General features: G+C 36.0%; 8 protein-coding genes across 19 annotated transcripts; 3 read left to right on the plus strand and 5 right to left on the minus strand.

The window, feature by feature from the left end:
- The first annotated feature begins 3,910 nt into the window (after window positions 1-3,910).
- LOC110849478 (uncharacterized serine-rich protein C215.13) lies at window positions 3,911-7,994 on the plus strand. The gene is made up of 2 exons (XM_022096888.2): window positions 3,911-5,088; window positions 5,179-7,994. Exons 1-2 carry the CDS (start codon window positions 5,065-5,067, stop codon window positions 6,919-6,921), a joined length of 1,767 nt encoding a protein of 588 aa, XP_021952580.1. The 5' UTR covers window positions 3,911-5,064; the 3' UTR covers window positions 6,922-7,994.
- A 1,304-nt stretch (window positions 7,995-9,298) lies between these two features.
- On the minus strand, window positions 9,299-10,291 carry LOC110849479. Its single transcript, XM_022096889.2, has 4 exons — window positions 10,133-10,291; window positions 9,903-10,052; window positions 9,742-9,838; window positions 9,299-9,663 (listed from the first exon to the last, which is right to left on the minus strand). Exons 1-4 carry the CDS (start codon window positions 10,145-10,147, stop codon window positions 9,443-9,445), a joined length of 483 nt encoding a protein of 160 aa, XP_021952581.1. The 5' UTR covers window positions 10,148-10,291; the 3' UTR covers window positions 9,299-9,442.
- A 2,178-nt stretch (window positions 10,292-12,469) lies between these two features.
- LOC110849480 lies at window positions 12,470-13,860 on the minus strand. 2 transcript variants are annotated; one of them, XM_022096890.2, is made up of 5 exons: window positions 13,717-13,860; window positions 13,540-13,628; window positions 13,232-13,462; window positions 12,934-13,161; window positions 12,470-12,874 (listed from the first exon to the last, which is right to left on the minus strand). In XM_022096890.2, the coding sequence occupies exons 2-5, from the start codon at window positions 13,558-13,560 to the stop codon at window positions 12,647-12,649; spliced, it is 708 nt and encodes a 235-aa protein (XP_021952582.1). In that variant the 5' UTR covers window positions 13,561-13,628; window positions 13,717-13,860; the 3' UTR covers window positions 12,470-12,646. The 2 variants fall into 2 exon arrangements, with proteins under 2 accessions (XP_021952582.1, XP_035706699.1); XM_035850806.1 differs by having other exon boundaries at window positions 13,540-13,775.
- Window positions 13,861-14,192: 332 nt separating this feature from the next.
- Window positions 14,193-16,372, plus strand: LOC110849481 (BTB/POZ domain-containing protein 2). The gene is made up of 6 exons (XM_022096892.2): window positions 14,193-14,972; window positions 15,037-15,251; window positions 15,331-15,453; window positions 15,526-15,729; window positions 15,803-15,841; window positions 15,938-16,372. Exons 1-6 carry the CDS (start codon window positions 14,700-14,702, stop codon window positions 16,344-16,346), a joined length of 1,263 nt encoding a protein of 420 aa, XP_021952584.1. The 5' UTR covers window positions 14,193-14,699; the 3' UTR covers window positions 16,347-16,372.
- A 20-nt stretch (window positions 16,373-16,392) lies between these two features.
- LOC110849482 lies at window positions 16,393-17,700 on the minus strand. Its single transcript, XM_022096893.2, has 6 exons — window positions 17,542-17,700; window positions 17,368-17,457; window positions 17,256-17,300; window positions 17,061-17,183; window positions 16,915-17,001; window positions 16,393-16,778 (listed from the first exon to the last, which is right to left on the minus strand). Exons 1-6 carry the CDS (start codon window positions 17,554-17,556, stop codon window positions 16,482-16,484), a joined length of 657 nt encoding a protein of 218 aa, XP_021952585.1. The 5' UTR covers window positions 17,557-17,700; the 3' UTR covers window positions 16,393-16,481.
- Window positions 17,701-19,153: 1,453 nt separating this feature from the next.
- LOC110849484 lies at window positions 19,154-20,422 on the minus strand. Its single transcript, XM_022096895.2, has 7 exons — window positions 20,272-20,422; window positions 20,166-20,207; window positions 20,071-20,097; window positions 19,946-19,990; window positions 19,692-19,872; window positions 19,527-19,569; window positions 19,154-19,453 (listed from the first exon to the last, which is right to left on the minus strand). The coding sequence occupies exons 1-7, from the start codon at window positions 20,284-20,286 to the stop codon at window positions 19,330-19,332; spliced, it is 477 nt and encodes a 158-aa protein (XP_021952587.1). The 5' UTR covers window positions 20,287-20,422; the 3' UTR covers window positions 19,154-19,329.
- A 1,690-nt stretch (window positions 20,423-22,112) lies between these two features.
- On the minus strand, window positions 22,113-23,452 carry LOC110849483. Its single transcript, XM_022096894.2, has 5 exons — window positions 23,300-23,452; window positions 22,949-23,185; window positions 22,848-22,868; window positions 22,698-22,777; window positions 22,113-22,624 (listed from the first exon to the last, which is right to left on the minus strand). The coding sequence occupies exons 1-5, from the start codon at window positions 23,312-23,314 to the stop codon at window positions 22,390-22,392; spliced, it is 588 nt and encodes a 195-aa protein (XP_021952586.1). The 5' UTR covers window positions 23,315-23,452; the 3' UTR covers window positions 22,113-22,389.
- Window positions 23,453-23,892: 440 nt separating this feature from the next.
- LOC118435331 lies at window positions 23,893-25,174 on the plus strand. 11 transcript variants are annotated; one of them, XR_004834708.1, is made up of 5 exons: window positions 23,893-24,279; window positions 24,353-24,400; window positions 24,465-24,512; window positions 24,590-24,673; window positions 24,736-25,174. XR_004834708.1 is itself a non-coding variant. In XM_035851270.1 (5 exons), the coding sequence occupies exons 1-5, from the start codon at window positions 24,208-24,210 to the stop codon at window positions 24,810-24,812; spliced, it is 321 nt and encodes a 106-aa protein (XP_035707163.1). In that variant the 5' UTR covers window positions 23,893-24,207; the 3' UTR covers window positions 24,813-25,174. The 11 variants fall into 11 exon arrangements, 2 of the variants coding, with proteins under 2 accessions (XP_035707163.1, XP_035707164.1); XR_004834706.1 differs by having other exon boundaries at window positions 24,465-24,498; window positions 24,570-24,673; XR_004834710.1 differs by having other exon boundaries at window positions 24,465-24,498.
- The last annotated feature ends 1,328 nt before the right edge of the window (window positions 25,175-26,502 follow it).

Raw genomic sequence — 26,502 nt, forward strand, 5'->3', positions numbered from 1 at the left:
AAGTTTTGCTAATTCATTTATGTAGATGTGGCACGATTATTTAAGTTAATTTGTCGCAGAAACCTTCCTCTCGTCTTGTCCTTTTCCTGTCTAAACTTCCTTGATTTGATAGCTCATCGTGAGATATGAACAGTGTGAGATTTTGAAGGGCTAAGGATTCACACTTTTTTAGTGATTGACGTAATAAGCCAATAAATACTGCGGAATTGTAAAAATATTAATACTACAATCACTCGTAGGCATTTATTTACCAATCGTGCAACAGAGACTTTTAAATATTTTGTAATTTGGTCGTTTTATTTTTGTACGTTACAGCGATAAATTAGCCGGAATGGGTTGTATGTGTCCATTTAGCTCAGATTACAAGAGTTTGCATGTACTAAAATTTCGAAATTATGCAATTGATAACTTGTTACTTAAAAGGTTTGCAGTGTATTTTATGTAAAATTCAGCATTTTGAAATTGTCGCGTATGGTATTTTTTAAAGCTAATTCGAAAAAATATTTATGTATGTTGTTACTTTTTTAAGCATTTGAAGGTTCAATCCCTTAAAAAAAATTGCAAAATTATTACACGTCGTGTGCATCTCTTGTGCATCATATATTTGCATTTTCTTCATTGTCAAACTTCCAAGAAATGCATTTGGCGAGTGCAAATTTCTAAAACAAATTCGCTCCCTGTACGATTTCATTTTTTGATTAAAACTAGATTACGTTAACGATAACGATGCACACAATGGGTTGAAATTCAGTACGTACCTTAAACTTAAGTGCACATCTTCTATCCAGACTCATAAAAGAAGACATAAAAAAGTCTTAGCGTGAAAACTGCCACTCTCACACTAATTCGTATTCTAATCTACATTTATAATTGCGACACATCGCATTATCTCAAAATCTAACCCACCCTCTTAAATAAATTTAAAATCATCTAATTCAATTATCAATTTCTTTTCTCATGTCGTCGCAGTAAACTTCACATTACTTTTGCTTACACAACCTCGTCAACATCGAAAAAATCTCTTTCAAATTTAAATTCTCATTCCATTAAACTTTAACTCACTTTATTTATGTTCATCATCTGACCTATATTTCGATAATGGTTCTCCATTCTTCTCTCCTGGTGGAAGTTGCATCATGAGCAAAGGTTGAGACGAAATATTTGTGGCTGGCTGGCCTAGCACCCATATCGGTGATGACTCATTATGAGCACAATTAACAATGGAATTGGAAAATTAGTTGTGGATGGATTGTAAAATAAAATTATAAATTGGATCAGCGACTGATACAGAATAATAATAATAAATCATTGCGAAAGTAATTATTAATTAAACCCTTGACTTTTAGGGGGAGACAGAGAGTGAGAGCCTGAGTTTTATTGAATCTTGACCTACCTATCCATTAACTGATAACTAAATAAATAAAATCTTGACGAACAATTCAGTGTGACGGGGATGAAGTAATTTGCAATTTAAAAATTGATTTTGTTAATATGTGGGACTAATTTGTCATTTAAAATGATGCAATATTTCACCTTTGGGTCACCCTTAGCCTTCTTATCATTCAGTATGTATAGTTTGTCATCTGTCTGTGTGTGTGCCTTTTTATTCAGTCACACGATATTAATTAATTAAGATGTCGTTGCCGAGAAGAATGCACAATTACGATTCAACAGGGTGGATGGAATGTGGGAAGCGTTACTGAATGGTGTCAAAGGTCATGAATGATTTTTGCAGCTCTCTAGTTTGGAAATTTCCAAGTAATCATTTCTAAACTTTGTCATTCTAATGGAGAATATTATCCAAAATCAGAAGCACATCTAGAATTAGCACAAAAAATACCAACTCTCTAAAAAATTACGATACGACATTTAAGCCAAACAACACACAAGATCAAGATTAATATTTGCCTAAAGCTAGCAACATTATGCCAATCACTCGCGTCAACATGTCCAAAAATTATCCAAACATGTCAACAGTTTGTACGCAACTTTGCCTATTTTAGGAAAACTGAATACCAGTAAAAGTAACGTTTAATTATGTAACGCTATTTATTTATGAATAGAATTTATGAAGGTCTCGATTTTGGCACTAAAAAGCTGCTTTTGTTGCCAGTTTTTGGCGAAATGTGCAAGTTTAAAATAAAATTGAATACTTGACGCCTCAACGCAACCATGCACACGCACACATACAAATGCATACATTTATGATGACAGTTGCCAATAATTGACAACTCTTTCATGCATAAATAAGTAAACAACAATGCCTTCATATTTCATTCAGAGTCAAGATGAATAATTTACCAACAATTGAAAGTGTCACATGTCAGTCAATCTTCGTTTCAATTTGTGCTTTTTCATGTGAATATTGTTATTTGCGTATGTCCAACAATTCATAATTTAATAAAATTGTGTCATCATTTCTATATAGCACTAATCTGCACAGTGATGTTCATTCATATGTGTGTACATTACATTTTTGGGGATAAAAAACTCAAATTAAGGAGGAAACAATGAAGCTGCGTTAACCAGACCGCATAATGACTAAGTACATATTTAGTAATGTCGAAACTTACTTTTAGAGTAACAATGTTGCCACCGCAAGCAAAGTATCATTTTGAAGATGAACGCACAAAATTATTATGTTTAAAACGTGTAATTTGTCGTCGTATGCTTGATGATCATGGCTTGTTACGAGGTGCCTAATGTAAGTGCAGAATCAAGTGCAGTGTAATTCTCCCATCGTGTATTATTAAATTAAGGATTATGATTATTTTGTTTTTAAAGGTCCCACAGATAATCATAAGGTGCAGCAGATGATGTTTTTAGGGTGAAGATAACATAAGTAATGCCGTCATTACTTATTATTCACGGCGTGTTGTTATTATTGCCGACAAATTTGTCAAGACGTCTCCATATTTCTGTGATTCGTTCTTGTTCGCTACAATTTCATGGCACTATGTACTCCATAAAATTAAGGATTCAATCATGGGCTGAACTTTACTGGGATTCTTGTAAAGGGCAAAAAGGCGTGAAATTTATGTGGTTTGTAAATACAATGGCTGGCAAAAAAAAGATGCATTTTTGCTCATCCAGCCCAGACATTTTGCAGCATATAAATAAATATAAATCACAAAAAAAGTACAAGACAGTGTTAACCAATCGCAAAATATTTATGCACTTCCCACACAATTCGTTCATCCTTTAAAGTGTTTACACTTGTGCAATCAGCTAACATTTCTTCTTCGTATGTATCGCGTCTTTCTTCAATAAAAATAATCATAATCGTGCCTTGTCCTTAAAATTGTGAAATATTTTGAAGTTTAAAGAGCACAAAAAATGGTGTAGTAAAGAAAAAAATATGTTTTTATTTATATCAGTATTCAAAAAAATTTAAACCTTGCAACTTTAGGAATAATGATAATAATGGACATTTTTTGTATGCACATTGTTGTTGATCTTTCTCAAAAGTTGAAAATTGAAAAGGTTATGATTGCTATGTCCGCTCGTCCAATAATTTGAATGTCAGAATACAATTCATTGGTTTTTGTTCTTTTGTAGTCCCTGTCACCTCTTAATTTACTACTTTACCTGAACTTTCTTGGATTGCAAAATTTTTGCAAAATGTCACAGAAGACGACATCAAAATAAGCATGTAAATTCAACCAAAGAAGATAACAGTAATAACCTTAATTTAAAAATAATTCCCTCTCAGACTAATTGTTTTGCTTGCATAAATTCCCAAGTGTGAAATGTGTAATTAAAATATTAGTCCTACTCATTCGTGCGTGTACAACAATATTATCAGAAATTAATATCCGTCCCACACACCGAGCAAGATAAATGAAGATTCAATTCAAAAAAGGATTGTTTCATTCTTCGTGATGTATGTACAAATGCAATATTATTTTTATTATTAAATCGCATCTTTACACACAAGTATACATACACAAAACAGAAAAATAAAATAAACGATAAGATGAATCAAGCAGCAACAATGAACTCACACGGATCTCAATAAAGCTCGTTCATATGTTCAAGTATGCACTGCACAAGATGCCAAAAAATTTAAAGAAAGCATAATCTTACACGAATTTGCACACCACCACCTGAAGATCGCACGTCAAGTGTGTGTATGCGATGGGATATAATCGTAGTCTAAATTGTGTAAATAGGTAACTCTTTGTTTCCTTTTACGAGAGGGGCGACAAGATGCATGCTTGGATTGCATAGTCGCAGGTAAGTAAGTACATATGTACATGTGAGAATGAACACATGGGACGCACACACACAAGCCAACAACTCTTGTCGCCGAAGAATATGCCACTTGTTCACGTTACACAAATTGTAAACGTAATAATGCAGCAGCAAGTAATAAGTACGCCACCCAAAAAAGTAACCTGACTTTAACAGATTGAATCATTAAATTCAAAAATGCAATGGGAATCCTTTACAATCTTTGTTAAAAAGAGTCCTTCACTCCACTTCAATAATCTGGCGACGACGATGAGAGGAGAGCACAGGTTGTAAATGTGCACTTGAGCTGTCAAATCAAAAAGAAAATCTTTTACATATTTCAAATCATTCTTCCAAAGGTAACCGTGTCATCACCAGAGATTTGTGAGTCTGAAAGGGAGGAGGGCCGTTGTTATTTAGCAGATTTATAATTTTGAGTAAAATTTTAAACAAAACTTAATTGTCCAATTCCGGATGTCGTGACCAGTTCGGTGTACGTTATGATAGCGAGTATCGTTAAAAAGTGATTGGTTGGTGGGGGTGCTTATTTGTTGTTAGTATCAGTCACTACCGCTAATTAGAGGCGAATTCTTTATGAAGTAGGCAAAGTTGCATTCATAATTTCATTCGTGATTCACTCTCTTGATGAGTGTTGTTGCTAGTAGGGTGTGATTTCATTAAGAAAAAGATAAAAAGTTTTGATCCCTACGTGAATACTACATATATTACTCATCTGTGGTTTGACTTGCATAATTTGCAAAAAAAAAGAAGATTGTGTGCTAATGAGAAGAAAGTGACGTGGGATTAAATAATTGCATAAATTCAGTGAAAATGATTAAGTTGAGACTTGTATTGGTAAGTAGATAAATAAATTCCGCATTCAGATTTAAGTATTTGGTAGAAATTTAATTTATTTTCATGCTTGTCGTGATATTCATTTTCCAGTGGTTGTTGCCTTTGGTGTCAACCTCCGTCCTTGGCGGAAGTTATGGCAGCAGCAGCAGCAGTTTTACTGATTCTGGTTCTGACCTACCGGAAGATCAGGTCGAAGAAGTTCTCGCCCTGTACAGAAAACATTGTCGGACCGGATATGGGACCGGAGGATATGGGTCGTATGGGCCTCCTCCGTCGTCAATAGGAGGCGGATACGGTGGTGGTCCTAGCAATCGACCAAACGTTAACATTGTGTGCAAAGAAGGCAACGAACATCATGCACCCCCCAAGAAGCAAATTATCCGCATTCCTACCCAAAAACCGAGGAAAAACATCGTCTTCGTAGAAGCTCCCACGTTAAGACTTAAACATCAAATTAATCTCATTTCGAATGGAGAACAAGGTAAACGTACAGTGATTTATGTGTTGCCTCAAAAAGCCTCCCATTCCCTTAAAGTATGGGACAAACGAGGACAAACGGCTCCGGCAAACGGGAAGCCGCAAGTCTTTTTCTTGAAGAATGACAAATTACCGCATCAACCAATTCCTGAATATCATCCGCAACAACCAGTCGGATCAGGTTATGGAGTTCCTGTACAACAAAAACCAGTCGAAGGGTATGGACCTCCTGTACAGCAACAGCCGGTCGTCGTGACCACGCCCAGACCAGTTTACGGACTTCCGGTCACGACCTATCGACCAAGTACCGGTTATGAAACTGTGGTTGTCCAACCAACCCCACAACCAGCTCCGAGTAGTGAATACGGATTTCCACCACCGAAACAGCAATATTCTCTCCTGCAAAGTGGCGGAGGTCTGGTTCCCTTTGACCCTTCTAGTTTAGGTCCAGAATATGAAATCGTTCCTGCCGATCAAGGAACACGGAACGCGTATCAAAATCTGTTTGCGTTGGGTGGTGGTGCTGGACTTCAATCCGTATCTCCGTCTCAAATTCAACCACAATTTCAACTCCAGACTGAGACAACGTATGATGAAGGTGTTGGTCGTGGTGGTGAAAGTGCAAGTGAGCCAGAAACCCTGGTTCAACCTCTGAGTGCAGCAAGTTTGTACAAATCCGTCGACTCTAATGGTGCTTATGCTTCCGGAGGAAAATTGCAATTTCCTTCAGAATCTATTCAAAATTATCAAATCCAAGCTTTCGACGGGAGTAAGAAACAGGAACCAAGCGTTGGAGTGAAAACGTTGGATGACGACGGTGATGACGAGGACCTTACCGACGCTGAGGCTGAGAAACGTATCAAATCCTTGATTTCTGCTTATGAAAGTCGTCAAACATCGACACCCACGCCGAGCACGATTACTGAAGCCACAACGACCACCACCACGACGACTACTACGACCACACCCACACCAATAACAAGTACCACCACGACAGAGCAAAACTTTCAGCCAAGACGGCTCAGCACGGACTTGTTTAACGAAAAATTCGTCCGTGCTTTAATATCTAGTGCGAAAAGCGCTTCAAATAGTAATAATAACAATAATGAGTCTGGTGCCATAAGCAATAACAATAATTATAGTAACGTAATTTTTAGATATTTTAGAAATTCTGATCAACAGCTCAATAGTTTAAGGCCACCAGCACCACAATTAGAACAAGGAGACGAAGCCACGCCAAATAATAGGGTAACATCGAGCTCAAAAAGGTCCATAGATAAACCCACCTTTGAATTCTTTCCTGCCAATTTTGTTAGCTATTCATACACCAAAGTTGATGCGGATAAGACAAATTAAGTATTACGTGTTTTTTTCTACGTATTTAATCAATTTTACGATAAAATGAGCTAATTACTTATGTAAATTGAACTGATCGAGTAGAATCAATCGATCAATTAAATTTATCTGAAATACCCTTGTTCATATTATATCAAAGATAAATCAATTAGTGCAATTTTTATCAGTTTTCTCGGCTTCATAGACTTGTTCCTTACTGGGTTTGGCTCTATTTTTTTGTACTTATCATTTCAAGACTTGTTTTCCTGTTGATCTATATCTATCAAATAAATTGTAATTAAATAAGGATCGGTTCAACCGATAATCTACTTATCAATAACGAAAAGAGTGTGTCCGTCCATTATCAGTTGATTAATGTAGAAACGTGTGCATGTGCTATTTGAGTAAGAGAAGTAGCGGACATATTATTTAATGAGGTCGACCAGTCGGCAGTGAATGTTGTTGTTGCATGTCTTTCTTTTTAGGAAATACTTTTAATTTTTGATAAAGCTACGTAGTAAATATTCCTGTTTGGGAGACAGACATTCTGGTCAATCGAAGAACCCCAATAAATCTGCGCGATGAGATAAACACTTACTTTTGGAGGTGGAGATGGTCGGTCGGCATATGTGAAAAAAATGAATAGCCATTTGTTGTATAATAGGAACGCGAACTAGCCGAACGACTTGCACTTTTTTTACAACTTGAAAATTTATGGGATTCAAATGAAACGAACGATAAATAGGATGCACGTTTTATAAGACAGCGAAAGAAACATGCTCGTGGGTGATGATGCACATTGTTGCTAGAAATATTGTACTAATCATTGTATTAATGACTACTTTTACAAGATTTTGTATTGTGAGTATTTTTATAAAGTTTGTAAAATCGCGATGAAAGTAAAGAAAAAAAATTGTTATACGGAATGAAATGAAAAGTTGGACTCAATTATATTTCTTTGAATTACTAGCTGCCACAAATTCTAAGAATAATACTGTCCGCATATCATAATACATACCGTTGTCATCGTCAAATATTTATTCTCATTCCGACAAATAAAGGAAATTGGGTGAATTTTCATGCGAAATTATTAATCATTGGCATATGCACAATAATTTGAATACGTGAATAAACTTGCATCCAGATTCTCCTTTTTAGTTTGTACAAGTCATAAATAAATGAATGAGGTTTATTTGTCTCATTTTGCTCTACATTTTTTTCAGTAATTTTATTATTCCGTATTCAGAAGCTGTGTGTCACTACCGTAAATAAAATGGGAGTTGGCACCCTTTCACCATTACTGTGAATGCACAGTTCCGAGACAAGGTGGCAAGTGACCCTTAAAAAGGTATAAAAAGTTGAAAATGGTACGTGTCAATCGCATTCAAACCAGTTGTTACATATATTGTCATTTTAGCACCCTTGTTGAATTGCCAATTTGTCGAATGTCGCGAAAAGGTGTGTATGCAGTGTCCCACCCTTTTGCTTGAAGTGCTTCTATTATTACTGTTCTATTATTACTGTTATTATTTTATTACTGTTTGCGAAGGTGTAAAAATGTCAATAAAACAGAGTAGTAAAATCGTCAAAAATAACAAACATTGTAATTTCGTCATTATTGAGACAATTCCAGATTATCAGTACCAAGAAGTGCATTTTTATGCACTTTGTATACTTACATGCATATCATATGGCACAGAAACATAATTGCTAATAGTCACTTGCATACATGCATACACAGCGCAAAAATGGGAATGCGACCAAATTTGGAAAAATATTTACTAACAATTGTAAGTAGAATTTATAATTGCATTGTTCGCATAATGTGTCTGAGAGAATTTCCACATTATTTGTTTGCTAATTGCACTAAATGTTTGAAATGTGGTGATAATCACTACTACGCACATATATACTCATGAAAATATTTATCCCAGCTAATATTTTTGCAGACATTTTGACAGGCTCAAGGCCATGATTTTTATACTTTTGACATTTCTAATTATACATTACGGTTTCATTATCAACAAAAGAAAGAAAAATAATACCATCCTTAATTTTAAAGTATATATGTTGTAGTAAAATTGAGAAATATAATTGTGAATGTATATTAAATGTATTTTTCCAATAATTTATAAATGCATGAATAAATGTACAGATCCTCTGAAAATATTTTCGCAGTTCATTCATTCCATATGCAAAATTTGTATCGATTACTTTAAACTGCAGATTTAAATATCCAACCATATTTAAATATTTAAATATTCGTTGTAAAAATGAACTTTATTGTCGATAAATTCGGATTAAGAAAATTAAAAACTTTGTAAACAGACTTCCACTTACTTAAAAATACTATAAAATGCGAAACGAACAAATAATCATGAACAACTGAACCCCAAAATTAATTTCCAACTCACATTTATTCTCGTTCAAAAAAATCATAAGTTATGCAACACTTTAATTGTACTCATTTCAAACTTTAATACTTTAACCAGTTACCAAACTAAGTTATTCGACGGCACAATAATCTCAATTTTGTTAAAACTTATGCGTATCCTGCGATACCGGGGGGAGCCGGAGTTCCATATCGGAACCCTTCTTCTCCAGTGGATTTAAGAAAATAGACGTTTGGCTTGGAAGTGACCACATCTCCGGGGTTGTACTGACTCGTGATGGAGTGTTGAGACCGTTGTGGAAGGACGTAAATCTTGGTTCGTGGAGCAATGCCGACGCCTCCTTGGACGGCAACGTTGTGTTTGTAGGTAACTATAAATAGGAAAGTGTAACAATAATTTGCACCATTTTTCCCAGAAATTTATGCTCCGAAATCAAAAGTTCCCATACCTGGAGGAGGTTGCACGAAAACAACTGAATCCGGAATGGCAGGGGCTGGCACTTCGACATTGTGGTTCACAATTTCGACATTTTCACCAGGTCCAAACTGTAAAAATGAGTTTGATTACTTGCAACTTTTCTATGCAGGATATTTCTCATCAATTTCTTGCCTTGCACCAAACTCGGGCCCCTCCCCAGTCACCACCTTCGGATCGAGATCCACACAATTTTGCGAAAAGCTGCAGTACATCAGCTTCTTCTTGTGGGGATAAGATTCCAACTCCGGCGTGAGCCACGGCGAAAAATCCGAACGCGATGAGCTATCAATAATTTTCAAATGTGATTTATTATTCCTTAAAATTACAAAAAATTGAAAAAATTGATTTTCAAAGAAACTTACCACAGCCAACTTCATTATGTCCAAGAATGTGTATTCACAACTGATTCAACGATGCCCAAAATTGATCTACTCTTCCACTGAAGACTGACAACGGAAATGTCTCACTTTTGTTTAAATGACAGACTGACCCAACTTTTTATTTGACTATTTGACTTTATCTAGGTTCGCCAAGGGACATCATCATCAAAGAGGTGCAAGTAAGTGATACACTTGCTCCTGCATCAAGTCCTCCTTTCATTAATTTTGCCTGTTTTGCTTCCTTTGACAATTTGCGTTTAGTATAACAAAGTTCAAATAAATGCATATGTAACAAGTGCGGATGAGGTATGTATTTCTTATAAAATGGTTATATTGTCTTGCCCTCTTTGCTAGAAAAATGTGTAATGGCGAGGGTGATCTGGTACATTTAATGAATACGTAGCAAATATTTATCGCTTTAATTATTTTTAAAGCCGATCAAATATAGCAATCCAATTATAGTCTGGCATTAAAACAAGGGGAGAATGGGTTAGTTTTTTTTATCATCTTGGATCAATTGACCAATATCAGTGGTCAATTTACTGGGTCGAGCCGTGATTGAGCTATAGCTTATCAAAAGGTGTGTCCTTTCTGGGGGCCTACGACTTGCTAAGAACATTTGAACAAGAAGTAAGTAGGTGACAATGATCTTGATTAAGTTAAGAGATACTGCTGGTACTTTGATGTGTGAAATATTTGCATGATTGATTGTATGATATTTACGAAATATGATGTATTGTTGCCATATCCTGGAACATTTTCATTGCGCTTTTCTTAGAAAATGCAATAATTGACCCTCAAACTGGATTGAATTAATTGATCTAGACACCTTTGATTGAAAGACGTCTACCTTTTAACAAATACATGTATAATTAAATTTGTGGTGAAGTGTCATTGATTGAGTTCATAAAATGATTATGATTTGATGCTTTAATAATAGTTTTGCAGAACAGAACATGAGATTTTAATTAGCTACATACTCCAGAAATTGCATTTGTACAGAGTCAATTGCAATTATCTGTAAAATTAATTGTTCCACGTTTGAAAAAAATTGGCAACCCATTCTCAATCAAACTTTCCCTAATGATATTTTTCTATTTTTTGAATTACACATATTTTTCCGACAATTACACATTACAGCAAAAGTACCACCGCAATTGTTTGTAAACACCAATTAAATAAAGAGTTTGATCGTTTGTCGGGCAAAATTAGAATGTTTTGACATGTGCCAATTTGTATTTTAAATTCACAGTTCAATAAATTCCTGCCCAATAATTAGAATCATTTTGAATTTCAATTATGCCCTGATTTCATTACAATAAAATGGGTTATGTCTAAATGGTCGATGTTTGTGCTTTGCATAACTAATGAGCAGCAACCCAATTAATATGCGCGAACATTCTCCTTTCTTCTTACGCTCATAGATTATTGTATAATAAGCATTTAAATGATATGTGAGTGGTATTTATTGTTTTCGCATTTAAAAATCAACTTATTAACGATATGCGTGATTTATGATGATTTTCCAATATTTATCGTTCATGTCGAACAAAATTTTCACGCAACGAGCTTTATTTGGGAGATTACGAGTCCGCAGAACGCATTTGTCTAGAAGGATTTTTGTGACACTAGCATTAAATGCATGCATATGGGGAGTTAGAATTGTAACAAATTATGTCGTGCATACTATTGACTTGGATAAGTAAATTGTGGTAATGTAGTAATTATGTCCTTTGGTGTGCATTTTGTCACTACGATTAATTCCTTGTCGGAAGAACTAGTTCCGCTATCTGTGTCGTGAGGATAACATGAATCCATTACTTCGTATGTACATACATATATTCGTTATACTTAAATAATCAAGGTGGAAAATTTATTTAATAAAGTTTACAATGTATGTAAATACATATGCACATGTGCTGTCGATTATATTATAACAGAAATTCGTCAACTCCTCGAAATTCTAACATATGTACTAAATTTCGAGTGATTAAACACTTACAAAGTTGTCAACTTCCGACCACGAAGAGCACTTCAATTGTAAAATGTCACATCCTAACGTACATATTACATAGAGATTTTGTCCTGCATGCAAATCAAGGATGGAGTGTGAAATGAAGGTGTGCATAATTAGGAATTTGCGATTATTTAATTACTTAATGTTCACAAAATTAGCTGAAATCATGTCAATAGTGATATTTTTTCACCCTAGATCTTCAATTCAGATGAGAATCTCATATTTATGTTGTACGTTTTTCCATATTTTAATACATATGCAAATACACGAACTGTGTCGATGCGCAATTTCTAGGAACAATCTTAGCGATTAAAATTTGTTAAGCATTTATTAAAACAGCAATATTAAAAAAATTCATTAATAATGTAACAATGATGAACATGCATAAAAATAAATCAAGAACATTCATTCAACGAGAATTGCGTAATACTGAAAGCCATTAAAAAGTAACCAAAACCTATGTAAATCTCACTTTTTCATTAAGCGTACCCTCCAGAAACATGGGATCCTCCTTCTTGAGGGCCTTGAGGGTGTGGATAACTGTAACCTTGTTGTTCCTCCTGATTATGTGGATGTTGCGGACTAGGGCTCACATCGATAACACCGTATTGCGGATGTGGGGCTGGTGCGATGGAAAGTGGTGGTCCATACGGAACTTCTTGGTGATGATGACCCTGTTCGATGGATGGGACGGGTGGTCCATACCCCTGTCCAGTCCATATAAATGTTATAGTTAACCATTAATTATAACACATGTTATGCATACCTGGGGGTGTTGCGGTTGAACGGGGTGACTGTTATGCTGCCCGAAATTCGAATTTAAAAAGAACACCATTGGCTTAGAAGTAGGATTATGACCAGGGTTAAAAGTTGCATGCAACGAATGCGTCGCCTTTTGTGGGAGGACGTAAATCTTGTTTGCTTGAGCTTGTCCAGGAGATCCTTTGAGAACTATTTGATGTTGATATCGTACTGCTGGTGGTGAAACGAAGACCTGAAACACACATTTCGAATTATAAATTATTAACCAAAGTATTTTCGACATTATATTTATCCAGACTAACCACGTTGGCAGGTTGTGGTGGCCCTTGTGGAACATGAACTTGATGGACGAGCGTCTCCTCTTGATCGTCTCGAGCACTTTTGCAAAAAACGGTAAAATCTCCCAAATCTGCGGCATCATTCCTATTGTGGGAACACATTCGATGGAAAAGATTCAGCACATTTTGCTCTTCTTGCGGACTAAGCACTCCAACTCCTGCGTACGAACAGGAGATGAGAACCGATGTGAAAACCTGATCAGAAAATAAATCAATTTAAAACTTGGAAAGTATTTCAGTTTAAAAATATTTCGTAATAACAAAAGGCTCACCGATATCAAAAACGATTTCATCTCGACTCGTATATTTTCCTCACGACGAAAAAGAAGACGATGTTGATTCCACCACTTTCCGGCAACGACTATAATTTTTGTCATAAAAACGGATGCTTTATATAAAGAAAGGATATTTACTCTAATTTTTGCACTTATTTTATAGCATAATCTTACCACACACACACACCAGGTAAATATCGTTATTGCGATTCGATTCAGTTTCTAATCACTAATTCTCGTGTGTCATCATGTCAAGGGGCATTGCATGATTAAGTCACTATTCTATTTTATTGCTCTTACTTAACAGGGATGATGCACAGAGGAAAATGCAAGTAATTTTGCACCCTGAAGATTAAAAATCACTTGTGGAAAGAGGATATTTGTCAGATCAGGAACAATAATCATCTTGCAGGGGTAGACAGACAGACTGCCTTTGCATTTAACCATTTCACTCTATATTCATATGTGCATGTATGACCGTAAGCAATTTCATTAGCATAATTTTACAGGAGGTAACATCCTCCGCTGCCACGATTGCAAAACAAGAAAATTAGAAAGAGTGTGATCGTAATGGTGTTGATCTGATCGTCCATCCATCCGACCGATCGGCTCGTCGTTACATATTCTTATTCGTGATTATAATTGCAGACTGCACCCTCAAAAAGAGCTTTTAATCGCAATTATATGACCACTCTGCACAAAAATGCCGGAAGTATGATGATATCAGAGAATCGCTTCAATTAATAGGAATTAAAAATTGTGCATGTTTACTTTTGTAAAGGTTGACTAATGCGATTATTTGATAACGTCGGTCATACAAAAACTGCTTAGTTTTCTGAAGCATTACTAGATTAAATTAATGAGTGTCAAGAAATATTTTTAGTCGAACGAAAGTAAAGTTCAATCAGTTAAATGCGGTGCAGGACTCGATATGAAATACAAAAACAGTTGCAGCCGAGACAAAGGCGAGATAAAACCGTAATCACGATGAACTTGGACTATGAACCAAGAGTGACAAAAGTCAGTTAAGTAAACAAATACTTGTATTAATAACCTAATAAATGAGTTCCATTCCAAATCAGTAACTTTTTGGCCTTCTGAAGCTCACCACGTTGATAAAAATAGTTATTAATTCTCATAACCGAAATTGTCCTAAAATGAGTTCTGACTGGCGACTACCTTTCGCCACAGGGAGGGAACAATTCCATTACGTGTTCCACAATGGGACATTTTCCGACGTGAACTTGGTAATTGATGGAGTGGACATTTCTGCCGTGGACAAACAGGTCATTCCGTCCCATTCGCTAGTTTTGAAGGTTCGGTCGTCAGTTTTTGAAAAACTTTTGGAGAAAATTCCCATTGGTTCGGGGGGACGTAGGGAGATTACTATTCAAGGATTTGAAGCGTCTGAAGTGAAAAAGTTTATACAGGTGCTGAGTGGAATTTACTGAATTAAATAGTCCATAATTTAATAAGTTTTATATTTTATCACAGTTTCTGTATACCGACGAATTGGAAACTGGTTCTCCCCACGAGGCGCAAAAAATATTGCACTTGGCGAAAAAGTATAAGGTCCACGGTCTCGTGTCGAGGTGTACGGCGTATCTGCTGTCGACGCTTTCTCCCAAGTGCGCTACATCAATATTTCAAGCTGCTAAAGACCACAATGAAATCGAGTTGGAAGGGAAAGCTCTTCAGTTTATTATAAAGTATGAAATAAATATTATGAAATTTTGACTCGATAAAATTGAGTAGAAATGTATGTAAATATCTTATTTGCATATATAGCAATGCGACTGAAGTGCTGGAAGAAGACGACTTTTCATCCCTAAGTCAAATTAACCTGTGTGAAGTTTTGGACAAGAACGAATTGGATATTAACGAGATCGACTTGTTCCTTGGAATTTTGAAGTATGTGGGTTGTGGGTTTCATTTAAAAATACATAGGTTCTTAATGTACTATGAAAACTGGGTGTTCATTAGATGGGCACGCAAGGAATGCACCCGTTACAAAATTCAGGACACACCTAAGCACATTCGACTCGTGCTGAAGGAAGCATTAAACTTGATCAGATTTCCTACAATGACTAAAGAAGATTTTGCAGAGAAAGTTGTTCCCACGGGAGTTTTGAGTGAAAGGGAAGTTACTGAAGTTAACCGTTATTTTGATGCGACTCCAGAAAATAGGTTTGCTAATCCTAAGTCAGCATGTAATAAATCATGAACTTTAACTAAGAATTAGTTCGTGTCCAAATTTCAGGCAGTTTGTAGTCCCTTCCACTTTCTCGAGCAAACCACGGTACATAACACGTTAATTTAAATTTACATACACACATAATTATTAATTACGTATTTCTAAGTAATAAGTAATCATTTCACTTATTTTGTGTAATAGAATTGGATTTGGTCAGGAAGAATGGCTCGATTTGACAAAAACTGACGAACAAAACCACAAACTTTTGGCAAAGTTTGCCCTAAAGAAAGTCCGTAGTAACAGTGGTAATACTGCAACTAATCCCAAATCCGTTCGTGTCTCCAGCGTCATCGTAGAAATCGAGACTAAACCGGACTCCATGACCCTTGACAAATTACAAGATGAGATTTTCAAAATTACAAAGTACGGCCTGTACTGGGGAGCTGGAAGTGTGACGCCAGAAAATAAACTTCTCGTATCATTTGCTGCCGAAGAAAACCGTTCATACGGAGTGGGATCGGTCATTGAAGAAATTCAAGACGGATTTCCAGACCAAGTCAAACTTGCATACGTAAAGTCTTACAAGGACGATATCACCATCCACTTATAAAATTTTAGGGAGGAGAAACGCGTTAGTGTTTTTAATAATAAAATAAATTAAAAAGTTCACAAATAGGATAAATACTGGTAATAAATAAAATAGAATCTTTAGAAAAATAATTATAAAAATATTCTCCCGTTTAATTTATGCAAACGCCCTCCTGAGAATGTAAACGGTTCGCTTTTTCTGTTCTGGGGCTGCAACCTCGGTGGCTGGGAAGGGACCATTTTGTCGTCGCTTTCTCGCCGCTCCGGCATCAGCTTCCGGTGCAGCTTCCGCTTCTGGGGCGGCTTCTTGGACAGCTTCTGGTGCTGCGGGTGCATCGCTTCGGGCAGATGCTTCCTCACCGCCGTGATTTCCCTTCAAAAAGTAGAGAGTCGGCTTTTGAGGGGCAGCGTTGGGGGCCGTCTGGTCAACGATGTTGACTTCGTTGGTGTTTTTCTGAAAATTGTTGCAAAAAATATTTATGTAAAAGGTGGAAAATCATTAAAAATTTGTCTAAAATTTCAAATTTTTTCAAGTTCAAATTTGTCTAAAATTTCAAATTTTTTCAAGTTCAAATTTGTCTAAAACTTACGGCAGGTTTAACGTAAATGATGGTCTTGGCACCTTCTGATCCTCCACCGGTGACAACGACGTCATGTTTGTAGTGATAGCTCGGTGGCTAGAAAAAGAATATGGAATTAATGCGAAATATGTAAAATAGGTTATTCAGGGACAAACCTGGACAAAAACGACTTGCTGACCTGCTTCACCAGCAGGAGTCAAAGCATGCTCGTGGGTCAAAGTTTCCTCAATTTTCTCTCCAGATTTCTTGCAGTATATCGAATTCTCTCCATCCTTACCCTGATAAGATGTAAATATTTACATTTTTTGAGATAAGGTTAGGATAAGGTTAAGTAAGTATTATTTTTATACTCCTTCCTTGTCTCCTTCACAATGCGCTTGCCAAAGTCGAAGTGCCTGAAAAATTATTCACCGTAAAATTTCCAAACCAATTTTCATTTCAATTTTTTTTCTAAATTCTCACTTCGGCTTCAACCTCTGGAGTAAGCTGACCAACACCTGGTCGCGCCCATGCTGACCCCAAGAAGGCAACAATCACACAAGCCAACACGATCTGAAATAGTACAAGTTACATGAAACCAACTTCAACACAAGCACTTTTTTCTCTTTACAAAATTCGTGTTTAATCCGAAAATACCAAAAGTTTCTGCATGACGATCAAATTCACCGAAACTTGAAACAATTTTCACCAACACACTTTTTTTCCTTACAGAAGCGTAATGACCGAGTGAGCTGAACCGTTCTAAGCTATTCCCTCATGTCGACACCTTCTTTTATATGACTGCAAGCCGTGCTCACACACAAGACAGCCTCCTAGGATCAAATAATCAGTCGTCGGGCTCTTCATTTGGTACCCAATATCAGTCCAACCAAGGGACATTTGCTGCTCATTATCGTCAACAAATTATATAACAATTTACACATGCCCATTATTATTATTATTAGAAGATGATGATGCGCTTAGATATATTTATTTTCATTTGCTTGTCGACTTGACCAAGCTAAATACTTGTCTTTGAAGTCAACTCACTCATTCACTCTCGACGAGGGATTCACTCTTCTTCTTCTTCTTCTTCTCACCTGTGATTGTGTACTTACAAACTAATTATCAATCACACACATTTCATTTTTTACCTTAAGCTTCAAAGTCAAGTCGAATGAAATCAATGATGCTCCAAACTTCATCTTTCTTCACTAATGCGCTTATGCTCGTCATTATGTTGCCTTGCTATATTTGGCTGGCGTATAGAGGGAGACCTCTTATTCATACAAAAATGCATGTTAATGCACAATGGGAAAATTATGAGTAAATTGTAATTTTAGCAGGACGAGGCCGTAATTATAATTATACGAGATTGCATTGCACCACGACGTATGTAAAGTCAGAGTCATGTCGAATAAAAAACTCATTGCATCAATAATGCACCATTGGACAAGGGGTATTCAAAACTAATTCCAAAATGAGGAAAGATTCGTCATCCTATCTTCTTGGTCGTCGTTGTGTCGTCGTCGTCTTCTTGGTGTCGTCGTGCCAATTCAATTCCGTCAATGAAACCCAATGACACTCGGCCAAACGTTGATGTCGTGTCCAAGAAATTTCTAATTCCTGTAAATTATGCAAATCATTACTAATAGGTGTGTATGCATCTTAAAAAAGAATTACTACCACTTGAGACGGACGGAGGGGATGATGATATGACGACGATTATGAATAAAACCATAGAGGAAAATTATGTATACCGTCGTAAATTTAGGGATGAGGCAATAATGTAATGAATTGAAAATGCAATTAATAAATACTTTGTGGAAATTCTTGAAAATGAGATTAGCGATATAATTTTTGAGAAGAACACGACTCAATAAGCTTAAACTTTGTAGTATTAAATTATTGACATTTGCCGTATGTATGATGGGATAATTGTGTTGTCACTTTTACATGTTTTTCATGTTTTTGTAAGTGGCTTCTTCACTTTCAATGTCATATTTCGACGTAGGAAAGGTCAAATAGGGGAAGTTGATGGTAAATTGATTATTACTATTTAAGATGTTACGTACGTACATTCAATGTTCATTTAATGACACATTGAGTACGTTCAATTTTCATAGAAAAGCTCAAAAGACCAAGTTGTTGAAGAGTTCCAAGTCCAAGATCATTTTGCGTCATTTTGTTGAAGATGGAAGATTAATTGCATGATATTTTTTATTCTTAGAATCATGGAAAGATGAATGACACGACATTTCATGAGTTGTTTGGATTTTGTTTGTTATTTAACGCTTTATTTCATTACTGTTTTGAGACTCGTGTACTTTTCATATAAAATACTGCAGATTATACAATAAATATGTAGCTGGTATTTTTGGTTATACTTTTACATATAAATTTCATTGACTTGAGAGACGCCTTCTTAAATGTTCCTTGTCGTCATTATCGTCGTCGATAAGCCGCAGCAGCCGCCGCAGCATCATCGCCACCATGATTTCCCTTAAGGAAAAAGAGGGTCGGCTTAGAAGGTCCAGCTCCAGCAACGGTTTGATCTTGCACGTTAACCCTGTTTTTTAAGGAGAGAAATTAGAAATTATTGTCTTAATTAGTTAAATGTCATTAATTAAAGGTTAACTTACTCGTGCGTATTTTTGGCTGCCTTCACGTAAATTACGGTTTTGCCTATGTAACAAAATAACGCGTATTATCCAAACAGTAATTACCGATTATAATGCGTCAGTTATGAAAGTTCCCGTTTTTTGCTGTTCTAAAAGTACGAAAATTGAAAATCCATATCAACCTACCCGCAGCACCACCTCCGCCACTAACGACGACATCGTGCTTGTAATGATAACTGGGTGGTTGGACGAACACGACTTGTTCTTTGGCTCCTTCTCCCCCAGCCAAGGCATGTTCGTGGGTCAAAGTTTCTTCTATTTTCTCCCCAGATTTTTTGCAAAATATAGAAGTTGCGCCATCAGTACCCTAAAAACATGATAATCCTTTGATTCAGAACAACGTTCAGATTTATGCAATGATGCTTATGTTTAGTACCCACCCCTTCACTGGCTCCATCACAGTAAGCTTGCCAAAGTCGGAGGGCCTAAAAAACATTTATTTACAGACTTACAAATTGTATCAGATTTCCGAAAAAAATAGACACTGAAAAATAATTCTAGCCACCTCTGCCTCAATTTCGGGAGTGAGCACCTGAAATGATGAAATCCCAATAATAAGAAACACATTTCAGAAATATTTCAAAGTTTTCAGTAATTTACCCCAACGCCACCATAACACGCACCAATCATGGACAAAAGTACCTAAACATTAAATATACTATTGAATACCCAACTTAACTTTTTTTAGAAATTCCCCCAAACTTACCAAAATCACCTTCATTTTCACCGATTTATAAATAATTCACGACTAAATTCAACTAATTATATCACCACAAAAAATCCCGACGTCTTTCCAACTTGCTTGTAACCTTGTAACTTGACACAATATTGGGGATGAGATTCCCTTTTTATCCTCATCGTCTCATCTTGTTCAATAAGTGATAAGTAACTGCTCGTACAAACTAAATATAATTATTATACAGCAACAACATGTAAATACAATAATAATAGAATTGTCCCCTCTAAAAAGATGTAAAAGAAGAAGATGAAGCCATTGTTAAAAATGAACGATGATATTGTTTGACCAGTTTAATAAGGACAGATTTATGCCATGGCTAGTTACAGTAGTAGTGCTTGCAGCTGCATAAAAACAACCCACTTTTTAGCAAATCAAACATTGCAGAAAACATAGATAGTCAAGTGCAAAATACAGAAATACGTAGTCGTCGTCAAACAAAAAACACGAACGGATTTGAATTTGTCATCCCATTGTTGATTCGAGAAGATTTGATTGAGACGATCGTGTGTCACCTCAGACCAAGCGAAAGGGCTGTGCACTTCATTCACCAACCACCCAAGTGCACCCATCTTGCAAAAAGTACTTACAATACTTGACGTGCAAAATTATTTCATGTTTTCAACTTCATCATCATTATCAATCAACCTGGGAGACAAGAGATCTTGAATCTGGCTGAATGACGGGGACGACAACATCGCATCGCATCACGCATGGGACAAAAGCTGTAAAATGAATTTCATAACTTTATTCATAACTTTATAATCACCAAATTTTAGGGTGCAAAGCAGTTTTAATTTCGAAATAGGACTGATAAAGAGCAAACTACCTAACTGGAATCTCCAATGGAATTTCCAACCTCTGTTACATAATTTATTTGCATATTATTAGTTCACGTTCGTTAATTGTGTACTCATAATTCGAGCATTTTTATATGTATTTGAGGGACAACACATGTATGTACACACGTTTTTTTGGTAGCTATTTAATTACATATATGCATTTAATTTGAAAATGGTGCATTTATGTAAAAATTATTTGATGAGTGTATAATTAGCGCAATTGTAGGTGGCTCACCTTAAGCAAAACCAACATATTAATAATTCTTCTTAAATGTTAATTAATTCAAATGTACATACGCACGAATGCCACCTTGTATTTCTTGTAAGTAATTATGGTTCGGCCGGTGTAGGATTACATTAAAATGGATAGCTCATTACCTTTTTTAAATAAAGTAAACAAGTTACGTTGTCCAATTCTTAACATTGATTTCGCATGCATTTGGGGTAAGCATTATTTTATTATGTGGATGAAAAGATGGCAAATACAGTTGTAATTTATTGAAACTAGTTGAAATTTAAGACTTGGAGAATGAGTGCGAGTCTTGTTTTTGCTAGTTTATTTATTTATTCATGCTCATCTGAGATCTGCTGGCGATAAATTATTTGACGATAATAATAAATAATGCGTTTTATCATTATTTAATCATTCCGACTCATATTGTAGTTGAACAATTGATGGAAAAAAATGCATAATAACAATGCACGTGAAGATGAAGAGGGAGAAACAAGCCCTTCACTTCAATTTCAATCTCTTCTGCAGAATGGATTTGGGAACAAATCAAGTGCAAAGTTCTTGGGAAAAGTTAACGAGGCTCAATTTAATTAGTATTCAAACTCATAAGAGTGCAAACTCCAACGAAGAGGCTAAAATTCGATGAATGGCAGATGCTGATGGTGGATTGATTGAATTTTGAAATTCGATTTATGCATTCGAATTCATTGTGACCAAGCACGCAGTTATTATGCAAATGCATGTATGTAAGGTACTCCAAACCTAGTTTTATTATGAAATCTGTCTGCAAACTTTGGTGCGAAATTGAAAGTAGGATTTTTCAAGACAAGCAGATTATAATTACATAAAACTAAATACAAAAATAGTTCCACATCAATTTCAAAATGCGTCTCCTTCAGAATCACAATGCTCAAAAGCGTATCTCATGACTTAAGCTTTTCATACATACGTAATTTCACAATAAATACTCTAAAAATAAATATATAAATATAAGCTCCTCGTTAAAATTATGGTTTAATAGCTCAATTGCGTTTCGGGAGCGTCATAATTGTACCCCGGTTTTTGGGTGGTGGGTGGAAGGTAGGTGTTGTCTGGGGGAGTGGTTGGTGGGAGGTACGTGTTATCTGGTGGGCTCACGGGAACTGCGTCCGTGTCCGTGGTGGATTCTGAGCCATGATTTCCCTTAAGGAAAAAGAGCGTGGGCTTAGATGGTACTTCTCCAGCGGTTGTGCGATCTTGCACATTGACCCTGTTTTTTTAGAAAATTAGAATTTTAATTGTAGACTTTAATTTGTAATAATTAGAGTAATTAGTGAACTTACTCGTGCGTATTTTTGGCTGCTTTTACATAGATGACAGTTCTTCTTGCGGCAACCCCTCCGCCCGAGACGACTACGTCATGCTAAAATGAAATTAACAGAAAATTATTGCTTGAAATTTTCTAAATTTGCATACCACAATAGTTAGATTACCTTGTAATGGTACGAAGGTGGCTGAAATGTAATGAATAAATAAATTGCTTATCAAAAATATCCGAAAAGTCATTATATTACGTATTTATATTTTATATTACCTGGACGAAAACAATTTGCTGTTCATCCCCTGAACCTTTTGGAAGTTCAATGTTGTGTTGAAGCGATTGCTTTTTGATGCCACGGGGTCGCTTGCAGAAAACGGCGAGACCTTCACCCATCCCACCGTCGCTGCCATCTTCACAAAATTTGTTCCAAAGACGATAAGCCTCAGCTTCGATTTGCGGAGTAACCACGCCCACTCCTGCATACGACGTAGCCACCACGGATAGCAAGATCTGGAATTTTGGGGAATTAATCACTAACTGATCTTTAACAATAATTATTGATCAACAGTTTTACTTTGCACTAATTTTCTAGTAATTATCGAATTATCTAATAAATTAATTTACCAAAATAGCCCTCATCGTTGCACTGAGCAGTTTATTTTTGTATTTTCCGTAACACAACCACTTTTTACTGTCACACAGATATCACTGCACAAACCAGATCGAGTCTAGTTGATTCCCAAGGAACAACTTTTCAACTAAAATAAGCAAAACGTTTGATGACCCTTTTTATTTAAGAAAGTGTCCATAATTCAATCTGATTAAAGTGAATTTGGGTCTTCATCCCTTCATGGCGAGACGGCCTTCAGACTCGTGAGCTAGGTTAATTCTGCAATTTGTACTACACATAAGGAAACATGGCACAAATCCTGTAAGATAAGTTGATATCGCACTAAACGTCGACATGAATCAATATGCTCATCGTTAGCAATTAAGCTGGTTTGTCATGCTTTTAGGTAAAATGATATTCAGCAGAATTGGTGGAGTTGTAAAATATGTGCGACTGCACAATCGTGATAAAGGTCGACAGCCTGCAGACATGATGAGATCGACAATCGACATGGTTGGATAAACACGAACACATGTACATAAATACAATTACGTGGACAAGATGATGAGCAATTTATTAATTTACAAACCAAATAATATCCCACCCCTAATAACGCATAAAAAGATAGTGTACTTATCTATGCATTAAGATATTTACTCCCTACTGAAATTATTGGAAAAATGTGGACCTCATCCATCCACTCATTTACAACATTTCTTTGACGTGACACCAAGTTTTTGATCTTGTTTTTGCTGTTTCGTTCAATGGAAGGATTTTGGTACATTTATTGCTAAGTCGATTTGACACGAATGTTCATTCTTTTATGGAATAAAATATGTCACGAATAATTAATCATGTTATGTTAGACGAAGGGATTGACTTTGTGCAAAGGTTGCAATTGCCTAGAAAATGAGTTATCATTATGACGATTGGGTTTGTATTTTGTACCCAGACAAACTTTGTGATGGGAGAACTTCCCCCAACTAAAACTTCTGTAAGGAAGAATAATACTTTTCATAATGCTCAGATTATGCATACGCGTATGCTAATTATCAATTAATATTCAGATTTACAGGATTGTGCAACTACAAATTGCACCTGTTTGGACGGATCAGGTAACCATCTACATTGTGTGTGCGTCTGCGTGGTAGTGATGTAATGATTCGAATTAATCGACAGGACCAAAGATGGATTTTCACGTAAGCAGTTGCCGGTAAAGAAATAAAAGTAAAATACTTAAATATCTAGTACGAAATATTAAGTATACGAATAATTACTAATTAGTATGATTAACCATGGATCAGAATGGAGAGAGGGCTATAATCTAAGGGGAGTTGTTCTAGGGAGGAAACATCACAGGGTGCGTCATATCGCTCTTCATGAGACAGGTTTTTTTTGATGAAATTGACTTATTTTAAATTTTATTTAAAATATGTATGTTTATTTGCAGTCACTTTTTTCAAGTCAACATGGACATTATTAACCAAACGTACATATAATCACTGTAAAATCACTGACGCGTTATGACGCATGGAAACCAGGATTTCTCGACTTTAAGCATCTAGCAATAAGCAAGATTATTTGACACTTTATCAGTCTCAGGGTCCTTTGACTGTTTCCTTGGAGGATTGTCTAGAAATCTATGTCAGAAATCCATGTCTAGAAATCCTCCAAGGAAACAGTCAAAGGACCCTGATCAGTCTATAAGGTTACGACCAAGATTCCTAAACTTTTTAGCTTGTTTCCGTGGAAGAAATGTATTAGGATAATGTAATAAGGTTGTCCAAGGACGGGCCGTGTTTTAAAAATTATTAAAAATTTGCGAGTTGGGGACAGGTACACATTTTTTGGCGTTGTCACCCGTTGTTGGGTGAGTGAGAAATTATTTTTCTGTGGAGTTTTTCATTTCTAACTCGAACCCATATGTATGTGATATTGATGACCATTTCTGCCATTAATTAATTAATGCCATTAATGCCATTTCAAAGCTATGAATTTCTGCCATTGACCACGAAAAAAGCCTGTTTTGACTCGTTCAAACCCTCACCAAAAATCCAATTTTACTCGGATTATGGGAATTCTTGCACCACTATACTCCCAGATAGTTTTCTTAGCCGAATATCAAGCTCGACTTTTTTAAAATTTTGATTTTTCCGAAAAGATACTCCTGATGTAAAAATTTTTGAAATCTGAAATCTGCATGCACTGGACTACATACAACTTTCTGAAACGATTTTCTTCTAAAAATTTGGAAATATACTAAATTATGGAGGGCACAAGTGGTCAAGATCACATGTGCAATCGAGTTAGAAATGAAAAACTCAACAGAAAAATAATTTCTCACTCACCCAACAACGGGTGACAACGCCAAAAAATGTGTGCCTGTCCCCAACTCGCAAATTTTTAATAATTTTTAAAACACGGCCTATCCTTGGACAACCTCATTACATAATTCGAATACATTCACTCCACGGAAACATACTAAAAAGTCTAGGAATCTTGGGTTACGACAAATGGCCGAGTTATAAAATAAATTTTCATTTTTATTAGCCCGAGGCAGGGCTTATGGAACCGTCATGTCCGTCCGTCCGTCCGTAAACACGTTAGTAAAAATGGCTGAACCGATTGACTTGAAATTCTTACCGTGCACATATCGGACAAAGTTAGGAAGCGGGTTCAAAGATGGGCGAAATCGGTAAAGTGGTGGACCGGTGGGGGTCATGTGAGTAGTTGGGATAATATTTCGAAATTGTCGTAGAAAGCTGAAATTTGGTACAGAGGTAGCTAATGACTTCTAATAGATAAAAATGATTTCAAGTTGGAAAAATTTTCATCTTGAGAGACCCTATGGGGTGATATACCGATTTCTAGAAATTGCTTTAAAAATATGAAATCCGGCACGGTGATACTTAATAGCTTCTCATGAAAGAATATGAAGTTAAAATGCCAAATAATAGAAAATATATAATAAACATTTAACTATCCACTCCACGGAGGTTGGTAATGTCGGTTTCGAAAAAAATTAGACGCGAGCTCAGACTAACCTAGTTCGGGACAGATCCTTGACTCAGGCTAAATGGAGTCAGCGCAGGTTCCAAAAAATAAAAGCTGTTGAAAATGTCATGGGTGGTTAACATTATTACAATGGGAAACCTAATTTTTAGGCCTTTTCAGATGGGGTTGTAGATTTGTCAAGATGTCTGCCTGTGCGCATGAT

The sequence above is a fragment of the Folsomia candida genome, unplaced genomic scaffold, assembly GCF_002217175.1.
Source record: "Folsomia candida strain VU population unplaced genomic scaffold, ASM221717v1 Fcan01_Sc004, whole genome shotgun sequence".
Taxonomy (NCBI): domain Eukaryota; kingdom Metazoa; phylum Arthropoda; class Collembola; order Entomobryomorpha; family Isotomidae; genus Folsomia; species Folsomia candida.

Excerpts from the sequence above, each read along its gene's own strand:
- LOC110849484 (XM_022096895.2), bottom strand. Across the intron at positions 19,873-19,945 it reads GTGATGGAGCCAGTGAAGGG|GGTACTGATGGCGCAACTTC; the intron begins GTGGGTACTAAA and ends TCATGTTTTTAG. Across the intron at positions 19,570-19,691 it reads TGGCGGAGGTGGTGCTGCGG|GCAAAACCGTAATTTACGTG; the intron begins GTAGGTTGATAT and ends TTTGTTACATAG.
- LOC110849483 (XM_022096894.2), bottom strand. Across the intron at positions 22,869-22,948 it reads AGCAAATTGTTTTCGTCCAG|CCACCTTCGTACCATTACAA; the intron begins GTAATATAAAAT and ends ATTACATTTCAG. Across the intron at positions 22,625-22,697 it reads GCAGCCAAAAATACGCACGA|GGTCAATGTGCAAGATCGCA; the intron begins GTAAGTTCACTA and ends CTAAAAAAACAG.
- LOC110849480 (XM_035850806.1), bottom strand. The coding sequence starts at position 13,644 with ATGACAAAAATTATAGTCGTTGCCGGAAAGTGGTGGAATCAACATCGT. Across the intron at positions 13,162-13,231 it reads CACCACAACCTGCCAACGTG|GTCTTCGTTTCACCACCAGC; the intron begins GTTAGTCTGGAT and ends TGTGTGTTTCAG. Across the intron at positions 12,875-12,933 it reads TTCAACCGCAACACCCCCAG|GGGTATGGACCACCCGTCCC; the intron begins GTATGCATAACA and ends TGGACTGGACAG.
- LOC118435331 (XM_035851270.1), top strand. The coding sequence starts at position 24,208 with ATGACGATTGGGTTTGTATTTTGTACCCAGACAAACTTTGTGATGGGA. Across the intron at positions 24,280-24,352 it reads TTCCCCCAACTAAAACTTCT|ATTTACAGGATTGTGCAACT; the intron begins GTAAGGAAGAAT and ends ATTAATATTCAG. Across the intron at positions 24,674-24,735 it reads TATCGCTCTTCATGAGACAG|TCACTTTTTTCAAGTCAACA; the intron begins GTTTTTTTTGAT and ends GTTTATTTGCAG.
- LOC110849478 (XM_022096888.2), top strand. The coding sequence starts at position 5,065 with ATGATTAAGTTGAGACTTGTATTG. Across the intron at positions 5,089-5,178 it reads TTAAGTTGAGACTTGTATTG|TGGTTGTTGCCTTTGGTGTC; the intron begins GTAAGTAGATAA and ends TTCATTTTCCAG.
- LOC110849479 (XM_022096889.2), bottom strand. Across the intron at positions 9,839-9,902 it reads GGGCCCGAGTTTGGTGCAAG|TTTGGACCTGGTGAAAATGT; the intron begins GCAAGAAATTGA and ends TCATTTTTACAG. Across the intron at positions 9,664-9,741 it reads TTTCGTGCAACCTCCTCCAG|TTACCTACAAACACAACGTT; the intron begins GTATGGGAACTT and ends TCCTATTTATAG.
- LOC110849481 (XM_022096892.2), top strand. The coding sequence starts at position 14,700 with ATGAGTTCTGACTGGCGACTACCTTTCGCCACAGGGAGGGAACAATTC. Across the intron at positions 15,454-15,525 it reads TTGTTCCTTGGAATTTTGAA|ATGGGCACGCAAGGAATGCA; the intron begins GTATGTGGGTTG and ends GGTGTTCATTAG. Across the intron at positions 15,730-15,802 it reads GATGCGACTCCAGAAAATAG|GCAGTTTGTAGTCCCTTCCA; the intron begins GTTTGCTAATCC and ends TCCAAATTTCAG.
- LOC110849482 (XM_022096893.2), bottom strand. Across the intron at positions 17,002-17,060 it reads AGCAAGTCGTTTTTGTCCAG|CCACCGAGCTATCACTACAA; the intron begins GTTTGTCCCTGA and ends TTCTTTTTCTAG. Across the intron at positions 16,779-16,914 it reads TCATTTACGTTAAACCTGCC|AAAAACACCAACGAAGTCAA; the intron begins GTAAGTTTTAGA and ends AACAATTTTCAG.